General features: G+C 41.4%; 1 protein-coding gene across 1 annotated transcript in view; it reads right to left on the bottom strand.

Moving 5' to 3' along the window:
• The window catches only part of ADGRG4 (adhesion G protein-coupled receptor G4), an 88,305-nt gene that overhangs the window by 61,364 nt on the left and 3,118 nt on the right, over positions 1 to 23,823 (bottom strand). The window contains exons 3-5 of the mRNA XM_039217135.1: positions 3,208 to 9,093; positions 2,024 to 2,118; positions 17 to 81 (exon numbers count right to left, since the gene is read on the bottom strand). Coding sequence (XP_039073066.1) covers positions 17 to 81; positions 2,024 to 2,118; positions 3,208 to 9,093 — 6,046 coding nt within the window. The remainder of the gene's footprint in view (positions 1 to 16; positions 82 to 2,023; positions 2,119 to 3,207; positions 9,094 to 23,823) is intronic.

Genomic DNA, 23,823 nt, shown 5'->3' on the forward strand with positions numbered 1-23,823 from the left:
AACAGATGATACATACCTGCTTTTAATGTGAATGGCCAGATTAGCAAGAGCAAATTCACTGTCCTGAAATATAGAATTCAACTGTAGGAGACAAAACAGATCAGTTTTAGTATTCTCACTCCTCTATCCAGCCAGGAAAGTTACCAGAGACAATGTCATCATTAACCAGCATTTATTATTCCAGTGGGTTCAACATTTCCATCTGCTCCACTCAGGTTTTCAATTTACATTTTACTGACTGATATGGGCTGAATAGTGTCCCCTCTAATCCATGCGTTGAAGCCCTAACTCCCTCATGTGACTATATCTGGGAGTAGGCCCTTTAAGGAGGCAATTAAGGCTAAATATGGTCAGAAGGGTGGAGCCTTTATCTGATAGGACTGCTATCCCTGCAGAAAAAGAAAGAGACACCAGATCTGTGTGTGTGTGTGTGTGTGTGTGTGTGTGTGTGTGTGTGCATGCCCACAGAAAACGCTATGTGAGGACACAGTGAGAAGATGGCCATTGGGCAGGCAAGGAGCATGGCCTCTGAAGAAACCCACCCTACAGGCACCTTGATCTTGGACTTCCGGCCTTCAGAACTGTGAGAAAAGAAATGTCTGTTGTTTAAGCCTCCCAGTGCATCGTATTTTGTTATGGAGCCCTGGCGGACAAATAGGCACACCCATTTTCAAGCACTTATAATCATGCCGTACACACTTGATAGGAAATGCCGATGGGGAAAGACAGGAAGCAGACATGGTCATTTCCTGTTGGTGGGGTGCAAATTGATAGCACCTGTCTGGGAGGCCACCTAGCTGTAGCTATTAAAACGTGAGATGTGTGGCACCTGGGTGGCTCAGTCAGTTAAGCAACGGACTCTTGATTTTGGCTCAGGGCATGACCTCACAGTTTCTGAGTTCGAGCCCTGCATCGGGCTCTGTGCTGACAGTGCAGAGCCTGCTTGGGATTCTCTCTCTGTTCCTCCCCTACTTGTGCGCTCTTTCTCCCTCTCTCTGTTTCTCCCCCACTTGTGCGTGCTCTCTCTCTCAGAATAAATAAATAAACTTTAAAAATTGTTTAAATATGAAATGTTCATGTGCTCTGATTCAGCAATCCCAGCTCTGGGAATTTGTCCTCTAGAAAACCTCAAGCGTCCCCCAAATTTATTGCAAGGGCCTATTGTCAGCATTGTTTCCAAATAGAGAAAAAAAATAAAAGTGACGTAAGTGTCCACCACTGGATGTTGGAATTTAAAAAAATACTATATTATAACCATCTAGTGAAATCCTTTGTATCTGTTAAAGTATATGAGGTAGATCTATATTTGCAGTAGGAATATGTTCAAAGATATATGGTTAAGTGAGAAAAAACAAGCTACAGGATAGGATAGGTGCGTGATTCCAATTATTTTTGTAAAAGGACATACATGCATCAGAGTTATCACAGGTATAGGGGAAAAAACCCTCAGTCAGTATACCCTAGACTGTTAAGAGGATTCAATACAAGAAACAGTACTAGAGAAGACATTTGACTTCTGGGGCACGGACTTCAGTGTCTGGATTTTTTACAGAGAGTATGTATTACTCTTATTTTCAGCAAAATGTGAGGATAAGTAAAACGTTTATTGTGTAGGAGAGGAAAAAAATAAAAACACAGAAAACAAACATAGTTAAATACAATAGCAATAGACTTTGTCATCACTACTCTCCCATTTTCTCCAATTAAGAAAATTTGGCAAAAGCCCAGAATGTGTGTCGGCGGAGGGAAATGTACAGTTCTAAACAAATTAAAATAATGACATCCCATAAAAGCTTTCGGCACTGACACTATGAAAGACAGACCACATACGTCCTTACAGTGTTACTTAACAGAGTGGATAAATTTGCAGCAAAAACTCAAAACTAATTAGCTGTAAAATGTATTATGGGTAGAAAGAAGTTAAAACCTACTTTTAAGCTACTCCGTCCATCATATATATATATGCACATATATATAGTCACAGATTTTATATGTACCATAAATATTTAAAAGATTATTTTACCCAGTTTTCTGCAAGTTCATTTACAACACTGGTAATAGGGATCCTTGGCTCTTCATTAAAGACAGAGAAGCTCATTTCAATATTGTAGAAGGAAACTGTAATTAAAAATGAGATTAATTTCACTCATTTAGTTCAAGAAATTTAACTTCCATAAATTTGGTCAACATTGCTTGTCAGTTTTGAGAGACCAACAGTGAAGTCTCATTCTTAAATTTTGCTTAATTTACCTCCAAGGTCGAGAGACAGCACATTGGCTCCATACCCAAAAGCAAAACAGATGTGCCATCACACTTTTGTTTTAATTATTTGGGCAGTTTTCTGATTGCTATGCAGTTGATGGACAATCTACAAATCTTCCAAATCCTCAATTTTCATTAGTGAACACATTTCCAGTCCATTTAATGGTCAAGTTGAATGTTATCTCACAAGATCATTCGCACTGAGAAAATATTTATTTCTCCCTGTGCTTTTCTTTTCTACTTCATATTTGTCTCTATACCCCTCTTTCTCTTGTCTGTCCTATCAAACTTCAAGTTTTGAGTGTTAAAAGTTGAAGGGACATCCCAGATTTGAATGATATGGAAGCCAAATACTCCCTGGCCATGAGTAAGCATCCCAAGCCAGCCAGAGGTGGAGACTGGAGAAGCTGAGGCCTATTTAAGAGGAATTCAAAAAGGCAGCCTAGAATATCTCCAGGCATTTGATGGTTTGCAGTCATCATGTCAGACCTAAGGCCATATAATTCTCTACTGGGAGAGGGTAAAGTTCCTGACTGATGTTCACAATGGCAGAGACAGAGTATCAGGAACAAAACGATGGAAGGCATGTTTAGAAATGTCATACTGAATGAAAAGATACATTTGCATTATATTTAAATAAAGCAGAGAAGCAAGATGGCTGGAGAATACTGTGTTTAGACAAGATATCCACTGTACACACTGTCTTTTTATAGTAATTTCCACACCCAATGTGGGGCTCGAACTCACAACCCTGAGATCAAGAGTCACATGCTCTACCAACTGAGCCAGCTAGCTGTCCCCTGGACCCACTGTCTGAAGCAGATAAGAAACACTTGTGCCCTTCTTTATCCTTTTCTGCCTTCAGGGAACGGCCACCTTAGAGAACATGTGACCTGTTGCACATGCATTCTATGAGTGATACGCTGCACATATTCTAGAACAAACCTGTGGACTCAGCGGCAATAAGTGAAGTTGATGTTTCCATAGATATAAAAGAAGTTGTGGAGTCCAGCCAGATTGTCCCAGAAGAGGAAGAGAGTAGTGAAGGCACAGTTGCTGGGGAAAGGGGTGTTACTCTGGTGGATGTGAGTGGAAATGAGGCTCCAGTAGCAGTAGGTGTCTTGGTGGTTATATTTGGAAGGGAATCCAGTGTGGGCTTAGGAAGAAATAAAGTAGAGGATGCTGATGCAGCTGGGATTCTGTTCCATGCAGATGTCACTGCAGCGCTGTGCAGATGCATGGAACTAATAGATAGGGTGTGGTCAGTTGCAGGAGGTGACCTACTCATTTTGCCAGAGGGTAGAGGTTGAGACACAGTCTTGGAGTTGGCAGTCACAGTGGTTCTGGAAGATGCCCCAGGAGATTTGGAAATGTATACACTGTCATCTGTGATTTTAACAGACAGAGGGAGAAAAGTTTGGGAGCCAGTAGTGATACTGCCCACTGCAGGCGTAGGAGTGTTTTTGGTGACTGTGGCGCTTACAGTAGCAAAGGGTGGTGTTGTAAAGTTAGTGAATGAGGGTGTTGATGTCCTGTCAGAAGTCAGAAATGTGGACTCTGACAACTCAACTGTAGACGAAGTTATAATGTGAGGAGTACTGGATACAGTTGCCAGTGGAGAACCCAAAGGGAGAGTAGATGAAATCCAAGCCACCATGGGTGAACTAGTGGCCTTTGAAAGTATAGATCCTGAAGTAGCACCAGAATGATTCGATGTGAGTGTGGTCCTAGGAGTTACAGATGTAGCTGTTTTCTCAAATGTGTGCTTCATATCAGTCAAAGTGATAGGGAAAGATCTTGAAGATATTGATGATGAAGGACTGTCAGACATCCCCAAGGTAGGAAGCATTTCTGACGTGGAAATTGATGACTTTGCCGTAACATCTCCAGATACAAGACCAGTCTGAGGGGCTGTGAATGTTGACAAAGACCCAGGCATGAGGTATGGAATCTCTGTTTCCATCTTGTGGCGTGTAGGTATATGAGTACTGGCAAAAATTGGAAATTGAGAACCTTTAGCTGTGGGTGTGTTCCAGGAAGTCATAAACAGAGACTGGGTGTTACTAGGTGTGGTTCTTGTTCCCAGAATTGGAAATTCGACCATTTGGGATGTAAGAGGAAGAAAAGTCTTTGGAGTAGAGAATTTGGCCTCAGTGTGATGAGGTGAAAAAAGAAATGATGTCAAAGAGGGTGGAGTCGCAATGGATGGAGTCCATGGAGGGTATGAAACAGGAGTAGTCACAGATGTGGCACCTTTTGTTGGTTCCTCTGTTGAAGTATTTTCTGACAAAGAAGTCATCTTTTCTGTATTTGAAGACAGGTAAGTGGTGGCTTTTATACTTTTTGTGTATCCAGGAGTGCTCTTAAAGCTAGACAAAGATGGGGACACCTGAATATTCAAGGAAGTATGGAGATCATATGATGGAGTAGATGAGAGCACACTTTCAAAGGCATCAGTTCCAGAATAAGAATTTGTGAGAGCTGTTACTCTACTGCTGCTTACAGGAAATAGGGAGTCATTGGTCGTCCCAGATAACGTGCCCAGAGTTGCAATCTCATCTCTTTGTGATGACTGTTGGGTTATTGCTAGAAATGGCAAAAATGTGGTCTTTGGGATGGAAGAAATGGCTTCAGTGTTCCTAGAGCTGAGTAGAGAGGAGGCAACGGTGCCTACAGATGGAGCCGCTATCCCCGCCGTAAGAGAGGTTGGAATGGTTTTCACAGAGGGAAATGCTGACTCTGTTGGAGAGGAGAAGGATGTAGGCGTGATCCTGGAGGACACCTCTGTCACTTCTGAAGTAATGAAAGCAGGGGAAGACAGTGTGCTTTCTGAAGTAGGCCTAGGTATGGCATCCAGTGTAGATGTTGGTATGATCATGGTAGTCCTAGGGGTAGTTGAAGACAATAATGAAGAGAATGATCCAACTGGTGCGGAAGTGTCAAAAGAGACAGCTGAAGGTGACAAAGCAGAGCCATTAACTGACACTGAGGACATCTCAGACATAGGCCCAGAAGTGGCTGGGGAGGGACTTTTCAAACAATCTGGGAGCGCTGTTTTAGAAGATTTAGTAACTAGTGTTGTGGGAGTTTCAGAAACTTTTTTGGAGCCAAAGGCAGTGGCACTAACTGGCTGTGAGGACATCTGGTAGATAGGAATGGAGGTTGCCATTGAGGTTTTCCCAAGAAGTGCCGTTGGTGCATTTGGAGCAGAAAGGGCTGTAGTGATCCCGCCAGTAGAGACAAGTGTAAAACTCGCACTAGATAGTCCAGTTGTAGAAAAAGGCAGGAACTCAGGGGAGGTCTGTGTGCTTTCAGAAATGGGAGAGGCAACTGAAGTCATCTCAGTTTGAATCTTAGAGGAAAGCAAGTTTGACAGAGTTGTGTTGATGTTTACAGGATTTGATATTCTGGTTGTCCTGGAAGTTATGGTACCTACAAATGAAGTATCCTGATGGTAGGAGAAAGTGGGAGTCACCGAGGTGGCACTTACTATCATTTTCTCAGTCCCGGGAGTATACACTGAAAGGGCACTCATGCCTTCTTTTTCAGGAGACAGAAATGTGGTAGTTCTCAGAGCTTGTGAAGGAAAAGCTGTTTTCCCAAGACTGGTAGACATTTCTGGAATGTGAGCATCTACTGTGTGGCTTGAGGGAGAGGTAGATGTAGTCTGCATACTCCCAGAAGTGGGAGATGAAGCTGAAATCTGGTCAGGTGGAGTTGTAAGTGGGAAGTCTGCAGGTGAAGGTGTTTGGTGACTGGAAATTGTTGTGCTCTCAGCAAATCCTGTATCTGTCATTTCCAAGGATGAAGTACTCTGGGAGTCTGAAATAAAAGGATTCTTTGATGGGGACATTTCTGTCACCACCATAGTTCTAGAGGTGTTTCCCAGAGATGTGGTCACCTGCTCTTTGCCAGAAGATAAGGTAGAAACATCAGCCACTAATAGGGTGGGGGCCAGTGTGTTTCCCAGATGTGTTGAAGGCTGAAAACTGTGATCATCTACTGAAGTAGTAAGCTTATTGGTAGAGGTGTGTGAGGACGTGCTCTTATCAACAACAGAGGTTTCTGTGGTGCTAGTAGCCAAGCTAACAACATCCCCACTACTGGTGAGAGTGTACGGAAGGCTGAGAGCACGGGTAGAAGTCTCCTTCATTTGAGACACAGGTTGGGTCATTATTGGTGTAGACACAGATGAGATCACATGGGTGGAAGACAAAACAGGAATGTTGCCAGAGAGAGATTTAGAGCAGACAAGGGTGGGTGTCAATGGGGTTACTGTGTCAGCTGAGGTGAAGAGATGGGTGGTCTCGGCCTTAGTTGCCACAGGAGTGGGGGGTCTCCACGAGGGGGCTGGAGTTTCTGTCAGAGAGAGGACTGTCATGGGTGTCTTCCTGACAGAGGTCACTGTGGCTTCAGAAGTGGTATGAATCGAGGGTCTGTGTGTAGGTACGGTATCGCTGGGTGCAGAAGCAGTCTGACCCAAACGGGACACCAATGCTGTGGTCACAGAAGCTGATGGCACAGGGGCTGCTGAGGAATGGGTAGCTGTAGGCTGTGGAGGCAAGATGCCAGCAGACAAGGACATAGCTGTCATGTCTATAGGGACAGTGGCAAAACCGGTCCCCAAAATCATTGCAGTGGAAGCACCCAGGGCTTCAGGGAATGTCTGTGTGCTCCCTGAACTGGGAGATGGAGTTGGATTCTCCTCAGGGGGAGCCTCTGAAGTCCAACGTGCTGCATAGGTATGGGTGGAATTAGAGATTTCTGTGATTCCATCATATGAGCTCTCAGGTGTAGTTTTCATCGATTTTGTAGAAAGCCCACTTCCTCTTACCTCAGTAGTTGCAGTTTTATTATCCAATGGGGTAGTCAACTTTTCTACACCAGGAAAAGGGGAAGTGGTGGCAGAAGCTGTTACCATTTGTGCAGATTCATCTGTTGCCTCCAGCATTGTTGCAAATGGAGAAAGATCCATTGTCACTGCTCTAGTTGACCTTCTCTCAAGAGAATGGGAAGTTGTTTCCTTCCTTGTCACAGTAGCATCATATCTTTGTGTTTTTGTGGACTCTGCTACGGGGGCTGTTGTCCCTCCAAGTGCAAGTGTGCCCTTTGTCTCTGTTAGTATGGTCTCAGAAGCGCTCTCCTCAGTAGAAAAATGTGGTTCAATGTAAGCAACAGTAGATCCAGCTACTGGTGGAACAACCGTCTCCTTTGGCGTTGAAAGGACCTCACTTCCAGCTGCTGTGTACGTAGGGGTAGTTGTTAGTAGTAAGGTGGTAAGTTTAAACTCAGGCAATGTGGTTACAGATGTGGTTCTTGAAACTGTGGAGAAGTTAGCAAACCACGAAGTGGTCAATTTGGATAGAGCTGTTGTGGATCTGTCTGCAGTAGTATCCGCAGTAATAATAGCATCAGCGATAGTAGGAGCCCCACTTGCTGAGGGTGCTTCTGGTGAGATAATAATGGTAGTAGTTGTGGATGAATGTTCTGCGTTAGAAGCACTCCCATGGAATTCCAGGGTCAGCAGGGTCTGGTCTGGCCTGGAAGTCCAAGTGGTTTCACTGGTGGAGAATGAATGGGCACCATCGCCAGTTATGGATGTGGGATCAGACTCATATGCCTTGAATGTGGAAGCTGATCTAGTGGAATTCAAAGAAAGCATGTTCTCACCATCTGTGGGTGTCTTCTGGGTATATATTGGCCCAGGGGTTGTGGGGGGAAGCATAGTTTCAGGCACCATGGGTGCAAGTGTGACCCCAGGAGTCGAAGCTGTATGTGTAGTCTCAGCATCACTAACTGTGTGTACATTCTGAGCTCTGGTGAACGGAGAGGATGTACTGAACGAAAGGGCCATAGAAGAGGACTTTGCTGGTATGAAGGTAGATGCCGTACCCTCTGTTCTGGGTGAAGAGACGTCCTGGAAATCTGTAGATGTCAATTCTGCCTCAGCTGTTCTTAGCATAGGTGTCTTCTCAACAGGCCTCGTTGGGAGTGGTTTTGAATGAACTGTAGATGTTATTTCTGTGTCAGTTGTTGCCAACGTGGGTGCTGTCTGATTTCTAGGAAATACAGACTGCCCTGGAGCAACTGTGGAGATGAGCACAGACCCAGGTGGGAATGCTGATAGAGTCCCAACATGAGCAGTTGTAGCTGAAGTCTGTTCCACTGTGGCCCGAGGTACCGTCCCAGCATCTGTAGATGCAAGAACTTCCTGGCTAGCTGTGAAGATGGAAAGTGCCTCAATACCTGTGGATTTCTGTTTGGGCCAGGATGTTGTAGATATGGGTGCCGACTCAACAGATGAGAATAAAGGTGTTGTCTTCATAATGGCTGACTGAGATTCAGCCACAGAAGTTTTGGGTATAATTGAATTCTTGGTAAATCCAGATGTGTACGGAAAATTAGGAGCTGTGGTTGGATGAAACGTCTCGGTAGCAATGGCTTCAGCCATTTTTGTTGTCCTTGTGCTCTCTGAAGATGGGGATTTGGTTATTTTCATGGAATTGGTAGTAGGGCCTGTGGAGGTACTCTTGGTAGGCAGAGTGGCGGATGCAGACGTAGACAAAATGTCGGCCGTGAATCTAGCTGTCTCAGCTGTGGACGTCTTTAAATATTGAGGGGCAGTCACTCTTTCCAGAGGTGGAGATGCTGTACTGGGATATGATATGGTTGCATAACCAGTTGCAAATACAGGCTTGCTTTTAAACATCGCTGTAGAAGAATATTCTGTCTCTTGCGGTTTTAGTCCAATAACTTGGGACGGAGATGTCAAATCCATTTGCTGAGAATGAGTTGTACTCATTTCTTGAATTGTTATATTTTCATAAACAACTGAAAAATTAGAAAGCATGTGTTACCTTGGATTCAGCTTTGGAAATCAGAGACAATTCTGTTAGAAAGAGCTCTATAATTTTTTCTTATATTTTTAAGAGGCGATAAGTATCAGATACAATCAAATCTCTTGATGACTTGGCTTTAATCAAATCTCTTGATGACTTGGCTTTTCTTCAGATAATTTTCTACTTTCTAAAATCTCTGTATTGTTCTCAAAATGCCCTGGTTAAGTAACAAGTGGAAGGACATCCATCTCATAGTGTCTCCATTAAAACTTAGAGGCACTTCTAAAGGAGGGACGCATGCTAGAATCACACGCTGATTAAGAGGACCAGCTTTGGGGGGCACCTGAGTGGCTTAGTCGGTTAAGCGTCCGACTTTCGCTTAGGTCATGATCTCACAGTTCGTGGATTCGAGCCCCGCGTTGGGCTCTGTGCTGACTGCCAGCTCAGAGCCTGGAGCCTGTTTCGGAGTCTGTGACTCCCTCTCTCTCTGACCCTCCCCTGCTCACGCTGTCTCTCTCTCTCTCCTAGAAATAAAACATTAAAAAAAAATTAAAAAAAAAAAGAGGACCAGCTTAGGGAAGTGGACCAATTGCTTGAAAGATACCAGTGGTCAAGACTCACTTAAGAAGAAATAGGTAACTTGAATAGTCCTGTATCTATCAAAGAAGTTGGATTGTGTAGTTAAAAATCTTCCCAAAAGTAGGGACAGCTTTGGATTCAAATAGATGTAGTTTTAAATCCTGGTGCCATCATTTTTCATTAGGTAACCTAGTTGCCTAACTTCTCCGTGTTTCAATTCCCTCCTCTGTAATGTGAGAAAATGACACCTACCTTATAAAATTGTTTTGAGAATTGAGTTAATGCCTATAAAGCATTTAGTATAGCACCTGGCCCATAATAAGTGCTCCAAAAGAAATTTTACTGTCATAGATGAAGGTTTCAGTCTTGGTCAAATTTTTTATTACTCATCTAAGCACTATAGATTGAAGATGTTTTGATCTGGAACCTCAAGGTTAAACTTCTTGAACATTCACTATTTATATATACATATATTTGTATATACATATATATATATTTGTGTATTTGTCATATACATATATTTGTATATATATTTGTATACTTGTCAATAATGTATACACATATATGTATAATAAATTGGTATTATGTACATTATAAACATACACAAAAATAGAAATGTCAAAAGGATATAATAAAAATAAATAGAAATTGAAGTTTCATAATATCTTCTTCCTGTACCCTGATGCACTGTGTGCCCCCTAGAATTGTGCACCTCACTTTGAAGACCACTGGGGCCTAGATTTTGTCTCAATTCAAGTCAATTAAATTTAACAAGTATTATGAATGCTATTCTAGGTCGTGTGAGAAGGGTATACTGTTCACAGCATGATTCCTTCCTGCAAAGTGCTCACACTTATATTAGAAAAGTCTTAACATTACTTAAATGTTTTTAGACAAAATGTAACATAACATTTTTAAACAAAACACTGGAAATACAATAAAATAATAGTACAGCTGATAATAAAGTGAACAGTTTGGGGCGCCTGGGTGGCTCAGTCAGTTAAGCGTCCAACTCTTGATCTCAGCTCAGGTCTTGATCTCAGGGTCGTGAGTTCAAGTCCCATGTCGGCTTTCACACTACGTGTGAAGCCTATTTTAAAAATAAATAAATAAGGGGCGCCTGGGTGTCTCAGTGGGCTAAGCATCCGACTACAGTTCAGGTCACGATCTCACGGTTTGTGAGTTTGAGCCCCGCGTCAGGCTCTGTGCTGACAGCTCAGAGCCTGGAACCTGCTTCGGGTTCTGTGTCTCCCTCTCTCTCTGTTCTTCCCCCACTCATGTTCTGTCTCTGTCTCTCAAAAATAAATAAATGGAAAAAAAGTTTTTAGTAAATAAATAAATAAAGTGAACAATGGAATATAATCAGGTTCCAAATGTCTCTGAATTGCAATGAGAGATCAGTGTAGTGAGAGATCAACACAGGCTTCAGACTAATGAAGAAGCTTTCTTCTAGAAGATGTTGGCCTTTGAGAAATGACAGGGTTTGGGTAGAGAATCAAAGGCACGTGGCAATGATTATGGAGGTAGTGGAAAATCAGTCTAGCTAGGAGGGCGTATGTTGGAATGGGGGTGGGAAAGAATGTCAGACTAAGGTGTAACTTGAAGGGGAGGGTGGAGAAACTGGTAAGAGAAGATAATATAGCAGCTTCTACACACTTATTACAAGCCAAGCACTGTGATACCTGCTATCCCATTTATTCTTAATAGTTTTTTTAAGTTTGTTTATTTTTCTTAGTAATCTCTATATCCAACATGGGGCTCGAACTCATGACCCTGAGATCAAGAGTTGTGTGCTCTTCCAAATGAGCCAGTCAGGCACCCCACACTATCTCATTTAATATACCTAACGACCTTAGAAGGTAGATATTACAATTAATCCCATTTTAGAGTTGAGGAAACAGAGTATCAGCAACTTTACACGTTCACAGTTGGAGTTCAAACCAAGGTCCATCATCCATGTTCTTAACCACTCCACCCTTGTGAAGGATGTAGATTCTTGAGTGAGGAAAATGAGATGAATAAAGACAGTCTCTAAAGAAAACAAATTTCGTGGCATATACAGGATGGGTAGGAACAGAAAGGCACTGAAAGCAAGGAGACTCTTTAGGAGGCTGGTAGAGGTCAAGTGCTGGTGGAGGTCAAGTGCTGCTGGCCATGGCCACACAAGGGAATGAATTAGTATTTCTATAAATTCATGATCACCCACCCCAAATAAGCCTCTCACACTGCCCAGCCATCCTATTTTTTTTCTGGTCAAATTTTGCTACTACTTTCTACAATAACTATTTAAAACCTTCCTCATTATCAAACTCTGCCCCCACGTGTTTATTCAGTTACTGTGCCCCTTACTTCACAGGAAAAAATAATTGAAGTTATCAGAACCTCGGCTGTGCTACTGTCTCAGTTATCGCTCACCAGCAGGTATGGCTCCTTTTCCTAAGGAGCCTTTCCTTCCTGATTTAAAACATATTCCAGTCTCTTGGCAATAAAAAATATAAACCCTACATCTGGGGTGCCTGGGTGGCTCAGTCAGTTAAGTGTCCAACTCTTGATTTTGGCTCAGGTCATGATCTCACAGTTCGTGGGATTGAACCCTGCATCAGGCTCTGTGCTGACAGTGAGGAGCCTACCTGGGATTCTCTCCCCCCCCTCTCAAAATAAATAAATAAACATTAAAAACAATAAAAGTTCCACATCCCTCTGCAGGTACTGCTCTATCTCCTTCCTCCCCATCACATCCACTTTAAAGAAAGTTTATCTGTACTGGCTGTCTCCACCCTCCTCAGCCCCATTCTTTAGCCGACATTAAACTGGGTTTTTTATCATCATTCCACTGCACAACACCACTAAAGCCAGCAATGGCTTCCATAAGGACAAATACTATGGATACTTTTTTCAGTCTTCATCTTACTTCACCTCTCAACAGTTTTGGACAATGTTGACCACTCCTTCCTTCTTAAAATACTCTTTTTAGTGGTTTCCATGACACAACATGCTCTTGTGCTGTCTCCTACTTCCCTGGCCACTCCTTTTCTATCTCTTTTGCAGACCCATCCTCTTTAACCCAGTCATGAAATATTAGAGTTCTTCAAAGCTTGGTCCAAGCACCTCTTCTCTTCTCACCCCATGGTTTCTCCACACACCTCCATATTCCAGTTTACACCTATACACAGATGAATGTCAAAGTTATATCCCTAGACCAGATCTCTATTCTGAGCTTCTCATCTTTATACCCAATTGCTTACTTGACATCTCTTGGATATCTGACTAACCCCTCAAACTCAATATGCCCCAATTTGAACTCATTGTCTTTTCTCCAAACTGGGTCATCTGTCAGTACTCTCTCAGTGGATGGGATCATCGTGCATTCAGTTATGCAAGCCAAAACCCTCTCCCTCCATCTCCTTCATTTTCTCTCTCACTTGCCATAGCCAACCCATAATTTTGTCCTCTAACCCTTATCTCCCATACAGCTCTTGACTCCATCTGTTTCTCTCCATCTCTCTCACTTACCACCCTGACCAAACCAACATTGATCTCTCACCCCGACCACTGCAGCAGACTCCCACCTGAACTCTGCCTCTATTCTTGGCCCCCCTCCAATCTCTCCCATAAGTCAATCAGGGTGATCTTTCTTGAAATGCAGATTTGATGATGTCACACACACACACACACACACACACACACACACACACACACATTTAGCTCCCTTTAGTGGCCTTCCATTACTCCTAGGATTAAAACCAAATATGTTTCTTAATAGAGCTTATAAAGCTATACACAGTTTGGTCCCTACCTACCTGTCCAGCTTTGCTTTGTGTGAAGTTTCTCCTTTGTTCCTTGGGCTTCAGCCCACTAGCCTCATTTTAGTCATCCAGTATTCGGTCTTCTCTGTCCTCCCACAAGACCACTGCCTATGCTGCTACCTGTACTTGGAATGTTCTTCCCATCCTCCTTCATTTGATTAGCTCCTCCTCATCCTTCAGATCTAAGCTCATGCGTCACTTCCTCAGGGAAGCCTGCTACCTCTCTTTGCGTCCATGACTGGGCCAAACCAATCTGTTCTAGGCTCTTACGACAGCTTAGACTTCTTCTTCATCGCCCTTGTCATATCTGCAGTTTTACATTGGTGTGTGTTTATTACTACTGTCTTCCTCACTACACCATGTGGGCAAGGACCGCCTCTTTCTTTGCTCACCAGTGTACCCTTAGTGCCTAGCACAGAGCCTGACACATAGTAGATGTCCAGTAACTATTTGCAGGCTAACTGAACAAGTGGATGATGAGGGGTTGGAATGAAATATGAGTCATGTGGGGATCCCTAAAGGAACAATTGACAGGTTAGGGTAATGAAGAAGCTTACAAGGTAGAGAAGACAGAGAAATCTCAGAGAACTAAAATTTTGGTTTTGGGCAACTTGGAGAATAGCAGTGATACAGGAAATAAGAAAATTGGGAAGGTGGCCTCTCTCAGAAGAAAAAGATGCAGTTCTGACTTGGACAAGCGAATTTGGGGTGAAGGAACATCCAAGTGAAAATGGTGCATAGTAAATTTCAAGACTGAGTCATAATTTTTCTCTGGTTCAGATCACCCAGAAGGAAATCATGCATATTTACCATTGGGAAATTAGCATTTTGAATTTATCCACCTGGGAAGCATATTACTTATGATGTAGAAATAATTATGGTGGGGTAGACAATCTACTAACTTGTTTCACTGTCTTGAGCATTAAAATTGCTTTTAATTTGCATATGTAGAAATTCTGAGATGTGTGTAAGATGTTCTTTAGGATTTTGCGGTCATTAGCGAGTAGAATGAATGACAATCAGAAGTCTGCAACGGACTGTACAGTTAGAGTTGACAAAAGTCACACATGTTTACAGTCACAACACACATGTGGAAGGGGAAAAGTCAAAGTTATATATAAAGTACCCTCCCACTTAATTTTCCAACATTGTTTCAATGATCAGAGATTCACATTCTGTTAGGCCCCATCAAGAAAGTGCTATACTTCCACAGCACAATATTTATTTCAAGCTTTCTGCCTTCCAATTTGTCCATAACTACAAGCAGAGCGAGAATTGTCAGGGCTTTGGTTTCCATTTTTGCAGATGGCTTTACCACAGCCAACTGGCTTAGCAAAGCTGTTAAAGTGTCACTTATATCACATTTGAGGAGGGTGGCATCCCAGAGCCTGAATCACTCTCTATGAATACACTAATTGTTGAGAGAGAAGAGTACACAGTTTCCACTCCTTTACAAATGATTCATGATGGAGCTGCATTTACGTTTTAGGAAAACAATAAAATACTGAATACCGCCAAAGTCCAAGTTATCTTCTTTGATGCAGTATTCAAAAAGTACTGTTACAGGGGTCCTAATGAGTAACAGGAAGCTCTTTCAGAACACAAAGGATAGGAGTTAGGTATGATATTTTTATCTGAAGAGAGCTGAGCTATAGATGTTAACTGTTATGAACGCTTCCAGTAAGCATCTCAAAAGAAGCATAAAACTTAGAAAAAGAGAAACAAATGAGTTGAACAAAATTTTCAAGTGGGTGGCATTTTAAGTACCAGGTATCTCTTGGAAAATAATGCAACTTCCATCGCTTCACTTGAACCCGAAGTCTGGATTTCTATATTTCAGCAAAGTTCCTGTTGAATCTTTGAGATGAGAGAGGTTTTTTCCAGGAGGATTATTGTAATGTCTTTATTAACAAATACTCAAGTCTTCCTTAATTAAAATCACAGAATCTTTTTTTTAATGTTAATTTATGTATTTTGATAGAGAGCATGTGAGCAGGGGAGGAGCAGAGAAGGATTGAGAGAGAGAGAATTCAGAGGAGGCCCCACGCTTGGCATGGAGCCCCACGCGGGGCTCGATCGCATGACCACAAGATCCTGACATGAGCCAACATAAAGAGTCATATGCTTAACTGACTGAGCCACTCAGGCAGCCCAAAATCACACCATCCTAGAACTAAGTCTTGGAGACTGTATTCAACCACTTCATTTCGAGATGAGGCTCAGAGAGGTACAGGGCTGACAGGATGAGATTTGCATTGGTGGAAAATGTGTAGAGAAGTAAGACAGTACGTGCCAGTGTTTCAATTATCTAGTACCCTTAAGTACATGCCCTCAATTTACACAGAATCACCATAAACCTACGAAAACGAAGAGACCCTCTACCTTAAAGAGACAAGGAAAGACAAATTTGCATAATACAAGCCAAGTTCTGCAAGTGCTGAAGAATAAGCAATCCTCCAAAATAATGAGACATAAACCTTAGAAGAGAGTATCACTGTGCTAAACCAAAACATGAAGGTACCCTTGCAAGCCTGGGCACTGAAACCCAGTGAGGGCCTCAAATTACAGCCATGCCCTGAAACCATTTCTGCCTTGAAGAATCATTCACATCCCAAATAAAGCCAATCCAATCAAATGTCGACAGCTTTTTAACCAAGACTTATAGGAATTAAAGACGATTTCAAACCCCAAGTCTACCAATGAATTACAATGGGTTAGCAAAGATGTTCAATTGACACAGAAAAAGCATGTGACAAAATCCCATGTATATCCATGATAAAATCCCTTGGCAAGTTAGGGACAGAAGGTGTTTATGTCAACTTGATAAAGAACATAACCAAGAAACCTACATGGAAAATCAGCCATAATGGTCAAAGACTGAATGTTTTCTCTCCAAGACTGGAAGCAAGGCAAAATGTCTGCTCTCATCACTTTTCGTCAACATACTATTGGAAGTTAGAAGCATTCCAGTAAAGGAAACAGAAAGAAATGAAAGGTATTGAAGGACTGCCTGGCTGGCTCAGTCAGTAGAGCATGCAACTCCTAAGCTCAGGGTTGTGAATTTGAGCCCCATGTTGTGGAGGGGGGTAGAGTTTACTTAATAAAAAAAAATTAAGTCATTGCAGATTACATAATTGTCCATGTTGAAAATCCCAAAGAATCTTTAAAAAAAAAAACCCTCTTAAAACTTAGAAGTGAGTTCAGCAATGCTGGAGGTTACAAAATAAGCACTAAGTCAAGAGTTCTTAGACCTGACACCAAGAACATGATGCACAAAAAGAAACACTGATAAATTGGACTTCATCAAAACTAGAATCTTTTGCTCCATGAAAGCCCACGTAAAAAGGATTTTTAAAAGCAGTCTGCAGACTAGGGGGAAATATTTGCAAAGCATATCTCCAACTAAGGACTAGACTATGTAAAGAACTCTCCAAGACTCAACGGTAAAACAAATCCAATTTTTAAAAATAGGCAAAAGGCATGAATAGGCAGCTCACTGAGGAGGATGTACAGGTGGCAAATAATCATTGAAAAAGGCGTTCAATATCATAAAGCACCAGGGAAATGTAAATTAAAGCCATAATGAAACATCACTAACCACTTCCAGAATGGCTAACATAAAAAATAGTGACAACACCAAATGCTTGCAAGTATGGAGAGAAAATGGATAACTCATCCATTGCTGGTAGGAATATAAGAAGCTACGGCCACTTTGGAAAAGAGCCTGACAGCTACATATAAAACTAAGCGTGCAACTACCACACAGCTCAGCAATGGCACTACCAGACGTTTGTCCAAGAGAGATGAAAATTTGTGTCTACACAAAAACTTGTACACAAAGATTATAGCAGGGTATGCTAGGGGTTTTGTGGGGGGGGGTGGCTATAGCCAAACATTGGAATCAGTCTAAACCTCCTTTAACAAGTGGATGTCTAAACAAACTGGAAAATCCATACCATGGAATCCTACCCCACAATAGAAAGGAACAAACTATGGATACACACAATCCTGGATCAATCTCAAGGGAATGATGCTGAGTGGTGAGGGGTGGGGTGGGGGAAGCTAATGCCAACAGGTTATATACTGTCTGATTCCATTTATTAACATTTTTGAAATGACAAACTTAGAAATGGCGGACAGATGAGGGCTTGTCAAGGGTTAGGGATGTGGCAAGCAGAGGGAGGGGGGAGAAAGGCAGGAGAGAGGTGGATGTGGTTATAAAGGGCAACAGGATGGACCCCTGAGGTATTGAAAGTGTTCACCACCTTGACCGTGGTGCAAGATGCACAGATCAACACAGGTGATAGAATTATATAGAACTTAATACACACAAATGGGTAGAAGTATTAAACTAGAGAAATCGGAGTAAGATTAGTGAATTGTATCAACGTCAACATTCTGGTCATTATACCATAGCTTTGCAAAATGTTACTCTTGGGGAAAACTGGGCAAATTGTACAAGGGGTCTCCCGCTGCATGTGATTCTACAATGATCTCAATTAACAAAAAAAAAGGCAAATGCAAAATCCCACACCACGCAGGTAGTTGAGTGATAACTGAACGTCCATTCCCACTGGAAGGACCACAGAAGCCGTAGAGTCTGGCCTCTATCTTTGAAGGGCTTGCAAACAGGTTCTGTCACATTCGTTCTGTGTCCACTTGTGAACAAGTGATCATTTGCATGAATGATTTACATGAGCTTTGCTCTCTCTGTGTTTTAAAGCAGGGATAATCCATGCTAATTCACAGGGGCCTGTGGGCTTAATTGCCATTTGCTCCTTCGCTCTAGACAAAATTGTATTGTTGTAATCACTGGGAGCTAGAGAACAGAGGTATAGAGTAGCTGAATATTTATGAGGCATTTTGTTGCAGATGTACCTGGCAACAGAATATTAAGTAGAACATTTGCTAAGGTACCAAATTCTGCTTGTAATTTGGGTATATCGCCTCATATTAGATCTTTGTGGTTTTCCAGCCTCCATGTTGCATCTGGTTTTTTCTTCCAATCACGACTTTTGGAAATATGATTCAGAGTGTGTCTGTTAGATTTGCAAGAGAGAATAGTGACCAGAAACTGCTACAGACCGATCTGCCCATGGGGCAGAAGAAATACAAAGTGAGCGTCATTAAGATGATGACAACAATGTATATTTTTCAAAATGGTGTCTGTATTCGGTTTCCAGGCAAGGACATGAGAAATGAATCGTTGACAGAGTGAGAGACAGGCGAAAGCTTCCATCTCTGAATCTATAGGAGAATGTCACCCTGTGCGGGGGAATACAAATAAGGAGGTTCAAGTGAACTACAAACAGCTTCTGCTTATCTTTCGGATAAAAAAACGAGGATAGCAACAGAGAATTGAAATCCAAGAGCCAAACCCAAATTGCCTTTTAGCTAGGAGGGCCCATCACTCTGGAACCTTTCCTATCAGAGCTGATCATTGCTTAGCGGGCTTAATAGTGGGCCAAACAACGGCCTTAGAAAGTGCATGAATGATATAATCAATCTTTGCATATTCTAAGAATGGTTAGTTCATAAAGTAATTCACAACAGCTGGAGCATTAGCCCTCTTAATAAATGTGAGCAAATCAATAGCTCCACTGACACAGGGGCCCTGAGGTTTGGTACCATGCAGCTTTCCCAGGATGGATTCAGTTAACGTTATTCCACTCTTTTCCAAGGAGATATCTCAACTCCACAACGAGGGAGTCATTTCATCTGCACACCTTTAGGAAGACACTTCGTCTTCACACACTCACAACTCAGAACAAATCCTTTGCTGGCTCATGTGTCTGAGCTAAGATTAGGCACTTACACTCAGCATACCTAGAGAGGAATTTCAGCTTGTGCTCGGTCCCTAGTGGTCGCCTCAAGAAATTCCTGTCGCCATCCATTCCTTTTTTGCTTTTATTTTTTTTTTAACTGTTATAAGATTTTTTTTTTACAAATAGTTTATTGTCAAATTAGTTTCCACATAACACTCAGTGCTCATCCCCACAAGTGTCCTCCTCCATGCCCATCCCCCCTCCCCCCCACATCCATCCATTCCTTTTTAAAAACACTGTAGATTTTGTCACAGCTAACACCTAGAAACAACCTAAAGGTCCTTCAAAGAGAGGTCGTTGAATGAATTATAGGAGATCCTTACTCGGTCATACTAATCCACATCCTCCTCCCAAATAATCAGGCAGCTCTATATTCTGTATTTTCTGATATGAGAATGCTTGCAAAATATATGATTAAATGGATTTTAAAAAAAAAAAAGATATGCTGACTTCAGCTCAGGTCATGATCTCATGGTTCGTGGGTTCGAGCCCCGCATCGGGCTCTGTGCTGACAGCTAGCTCAGAGCCTGGATGCTGCTTCGGATTCTGTGTCTCCTTCTCTCTCTGACCCTCCCCTACTCACACAGTCTCTCTCTCTCAGAAATAAATAAAACATTAAAAAGAAAACTAAAAAAAAAAAACAAAACAGATGCGAAGATCATCTACACATAATGATGATCCCAACTATGAAAAAGAAAAACAAAGACTATTTACAGGTAAACCCAAGCTTTACATTGTGTCTGCAAGGATATGTAAGACATTGTTAGCATTCATCACTTGTAGGGAGTACCTGGGTGGCTTAGTCGGTTAAGCGTCTGACTTCACTCAGGTCATGATCTCGTGGTTCCTGAGTTCGAGCCCCGCGTCGGGCTCTGTGCTGAGAGCTCAGAGCCTGGAGCCTGCTTCGGATTCTATCTTTCCCTCTCTCTCTGTTCTTCCCCTGCTCGCTCTCTCTCTCTCAAAAATATATAAAGATTAAAAAAGAAATTTAAAAAATTCATCACTTTTAGGGAGAGGCACTTAGGGTAAGAGATTGATAAGAAAGGAGGCTTTTACTTTTAATTTGTGTCTTTATGCATTGTTTGAATTTTTACCCACGTATCTATTACTTTTACTTTAAAAAATAAATCCATGACATATGATACATGACAATAAACTATTTGTAAAAAAAAAAAAAAGAAAAAGAAAAAAAGAAAAAATAAATCCATCTTTTTAAAAATTTTTAATTTTTATTTATTTTTGAGAGAGAAGGGCAGAAAGAGAGGGAGACACAGAATCGGAAGCAGGCTTCAGGCTCTGAGCCCTCAGCGCAGAGCCTGACACAGGGCTTGAACTCACAAACTGCAAGATAATGATCTGAGCCGAAGTCGGACACTTAAACGACTGAGCCACCCAGACACCCGCAAAAGAAAACCATCTTAATGAATAGTTAATTTAATAAAATAACTAGTAAAAATGGTAAATCAATTTAAATTGTTAAAGCTTATGCTCTTTTCCCTTGCAATTCTACTTTTACTAATGTGTCCTATGAAATTGCAAGCCCACATATACCAAGATATATGTACAAGGAAATTTATTACAACATTATTTATAACTGCAAAAAATTGGGAGCAACTTGAATGCCCATCAGTAGTGAGTTAAATAAATCATAAACAGATGAGGTTGATCTAAATGTACTGATATGTCCATGATAATATTAAGTTAAAATACATTAAATGATAAAATAATATGTATGTATGCATATATTATTTTTGTTTTTTTAAACAAAATGCACATGCATAAGCACACATTATAAATCTATAGAAAAAAAATCTAAAAGAATAGATACCTCTGTGGAGAGGGTGTAGGGTAAGTTTTAGTTTATACTCATGTACTTTATATTGTTTGAGTTTATAGTGTAGTAAACTCCATATAATAAACAACCATAATGTATTGCATTTGTAATTTTTTTAAGGTTTTCCTTTTTTCTTTGTTTTGAGAGAGAGGGCTCAAGTGAGCAAGGGGCAGAGACAGACAGAGAATCCCATAAGGAGCAGAGAGAGAGGGAGGGAGAGAGAAAAGTGGGGCTCACCCAAAGTGGGGCTCAAATTCACAAACTGAGATCATGACCTAAGCTGAAGTCAGATACTTAACTGACTAAGTCACCCAGGTGCCCCTATTCTTTTTCTTCTAAGTAGGCTCCACACCCAACATGGGGATTGAACTCACGACCTTGAGATCAAGTGTCACATGCTTTACCGTGTGAGCTGGCCAGGCACCCCCTGCATTTGTAATTTCTAAAACCAAAGAAACAATACTTAAAGACAACTCCAAAATTAAATTACTAACGACTGGCTACTTTGCTGTTGTTATTATTTATAACTGTGTTATTTAAACATTCCTGAGACATCTCCAACTACAGTGAATACTTGTTTATTAAATCCAGGTAGGGTTCGTGGTTTTCAGGAAATGTTCCCCCAAAGCCTTGTTCTCATGAATATATAAATATATACATATATAATTTATGTGTAAATAGATTTATTGAGATTTGTAACCTAGCAATATGCTCATTAAAATTTATTTTTTAAAGGTCATCATCCTTCTATGGACCATAAATACCAATTTATTAGGCAAAAGCTGAAGCTAAGGCATGTCGTAATCACTCCTATTTATTCATGTAATTGCCCCCTTTTCCCCAGATGTCAAACGGCCTGGATGGAGGTAGAGGAAATTCTATGGTGTTACAGCTCCTTCAGCGCTGAGCTCTGGCGGTGAGATGGAGCCGGGAGCCGAATTTCCCCAGGTGAGTTATTAGCACCAGCAAATCCCTTCAAAAGAAGCTTCTGAATCAGTGGTCATAATCTTTTGGGGGCCACAGACACCCTAGACATAGTCCTGGATGGTGCAGGGGTGAAAAGAATGTGAGTTTTGCAACAGGACACATCTTCGCTCAAATCTCAACCCCACTACTTATTTAATTGGTGACATCAAGCAACTTACTTAACCTCTTTGAGCCTCTCTTGCTTCATCTGTAAAATGCCTGGTACATGGCAAGAACTTCATAAAAGGTAGCAATTATCATATTATTTTTTAATATGATGGAAACTATAGACTTTGTCCTCTGGAAAAAAGAATCCATCTTGCATTTTTAGTGTGTTGCATGGATTTCAAGGGCTTTGCCCACCCATCAAGGCCATTCTGGACCTCTGGACCCCTGGGCTGAGGTTTAGAAAGAACATTTGAGGAAACCTGAATAGTAGAAATAATATTTTCTACCCCGTTTGCTGGTTGTCATTTTAGATTGTGTTTTCTTTTCCTTTTTGTTGTGTTGGATTATGTGTGTATTATGCCTACCAAGACTCAATCAGACCAAGAAGATAGATTGTACATTAAAGAGTGTACAAAAGAGCAAAGTAAATGATGATTGTCTAGCACTTTAACACATCAGTTAGATTTAGCAATTTACCAGCAAAGTGGTAGGAAAGGTCATTGCGATTCACTGGCCAGATTAGGTTTTCAAAAACCACTGCTAAGCATGTGGATTTAATAGAGCCATACTTCCAGTTCTTTAGATCAAAGATAGAGTTACTTTAAACTCTTTGGGCGAGCTGTTCAACTTTAATCTACCAGTCCTTAGTTCCTTTTTGCAATCAGAGCCAACTAGGACTATTCTCTCTTATTTTCAGGGCTTCAGAAAAGAGAAAAACCAAATGTCTTCAGGTAGTCACCCAAAGGGATAGTAGTACTGTTTCTTTGCATTATTCTGATCTCAAAGAAACACAGAAACCCTCTGGAATGTGCCTCTGCCATTAATTCAAACAGCACCCAGATCACTAATGAAAACATATCTCTGTTAATCTGCGAGAGCCTATTAAGCATGGGTCTAGCCCTCATTCCCTTGATCCCTCTCCCCCAAATCCATAAGAATCGTCAATAAAACCTGAAAATGTGTGAATATTTCAGGAAATGAGAAACAAGAATCCCATCATGATGCTGTTATCGCTGACTTTACCCACACTCAGGATCTGCTGCTGCTGAGGGCAGAAAAGATTGGATTTGAGGGGAGAATGGGGTTGTGCAGAGAAAAGCGACCCTATATTTTCTCATCTAAATTGGAAAGAAGGAGAAAAATACACATGTCATTCCCCAAAGCCAGTTTTCTTACAAGAGCTCCATCCCAAACAGTTCTCTAACATCATCATTGCTCACAAAAGAAAAATGAATTGGCTTATAAATCCCATTGCTTGCTAAAAAGGACCCAGGACTCTTTGGCAAAATGGCAGATTCTTGCACTGAGCAGAAAAAGTATAAGAAGAGCCTAAAACATCCTGTTGCTGCTGAAACTAAGGAAATATTCAAAAAATGATGGGAGCATGTCAAAAGGACACAAGAGTCAGATGGAAGGCCTCCCACTGGCCCAAACAGAACCAATGTGAACATCAAAATAAATGATAGCAACAGATCGTAACCCATTGAATAAGGTAAGAATCCATGAGTTCATGCTGGTATAAGCAAATAAACAACTGAAGGAAT

This window comes from Hyaena hyaena, unplaced genomic scaffold, assembly GCF_003009895.1.
Source record: "Hyaena hyaena isolate Hyena2069 unplaced genomic scaffold, ASM300989v1 scaffold_669, whole genome shotgun sequence".
NCBI classification, from domain to species: domain Eukaryota; kingdom Metazoa; phylum Chordata; class Mammalia; order Carnivora; family Hyaenidae; genus Hyaena; species Hyaena hyaena.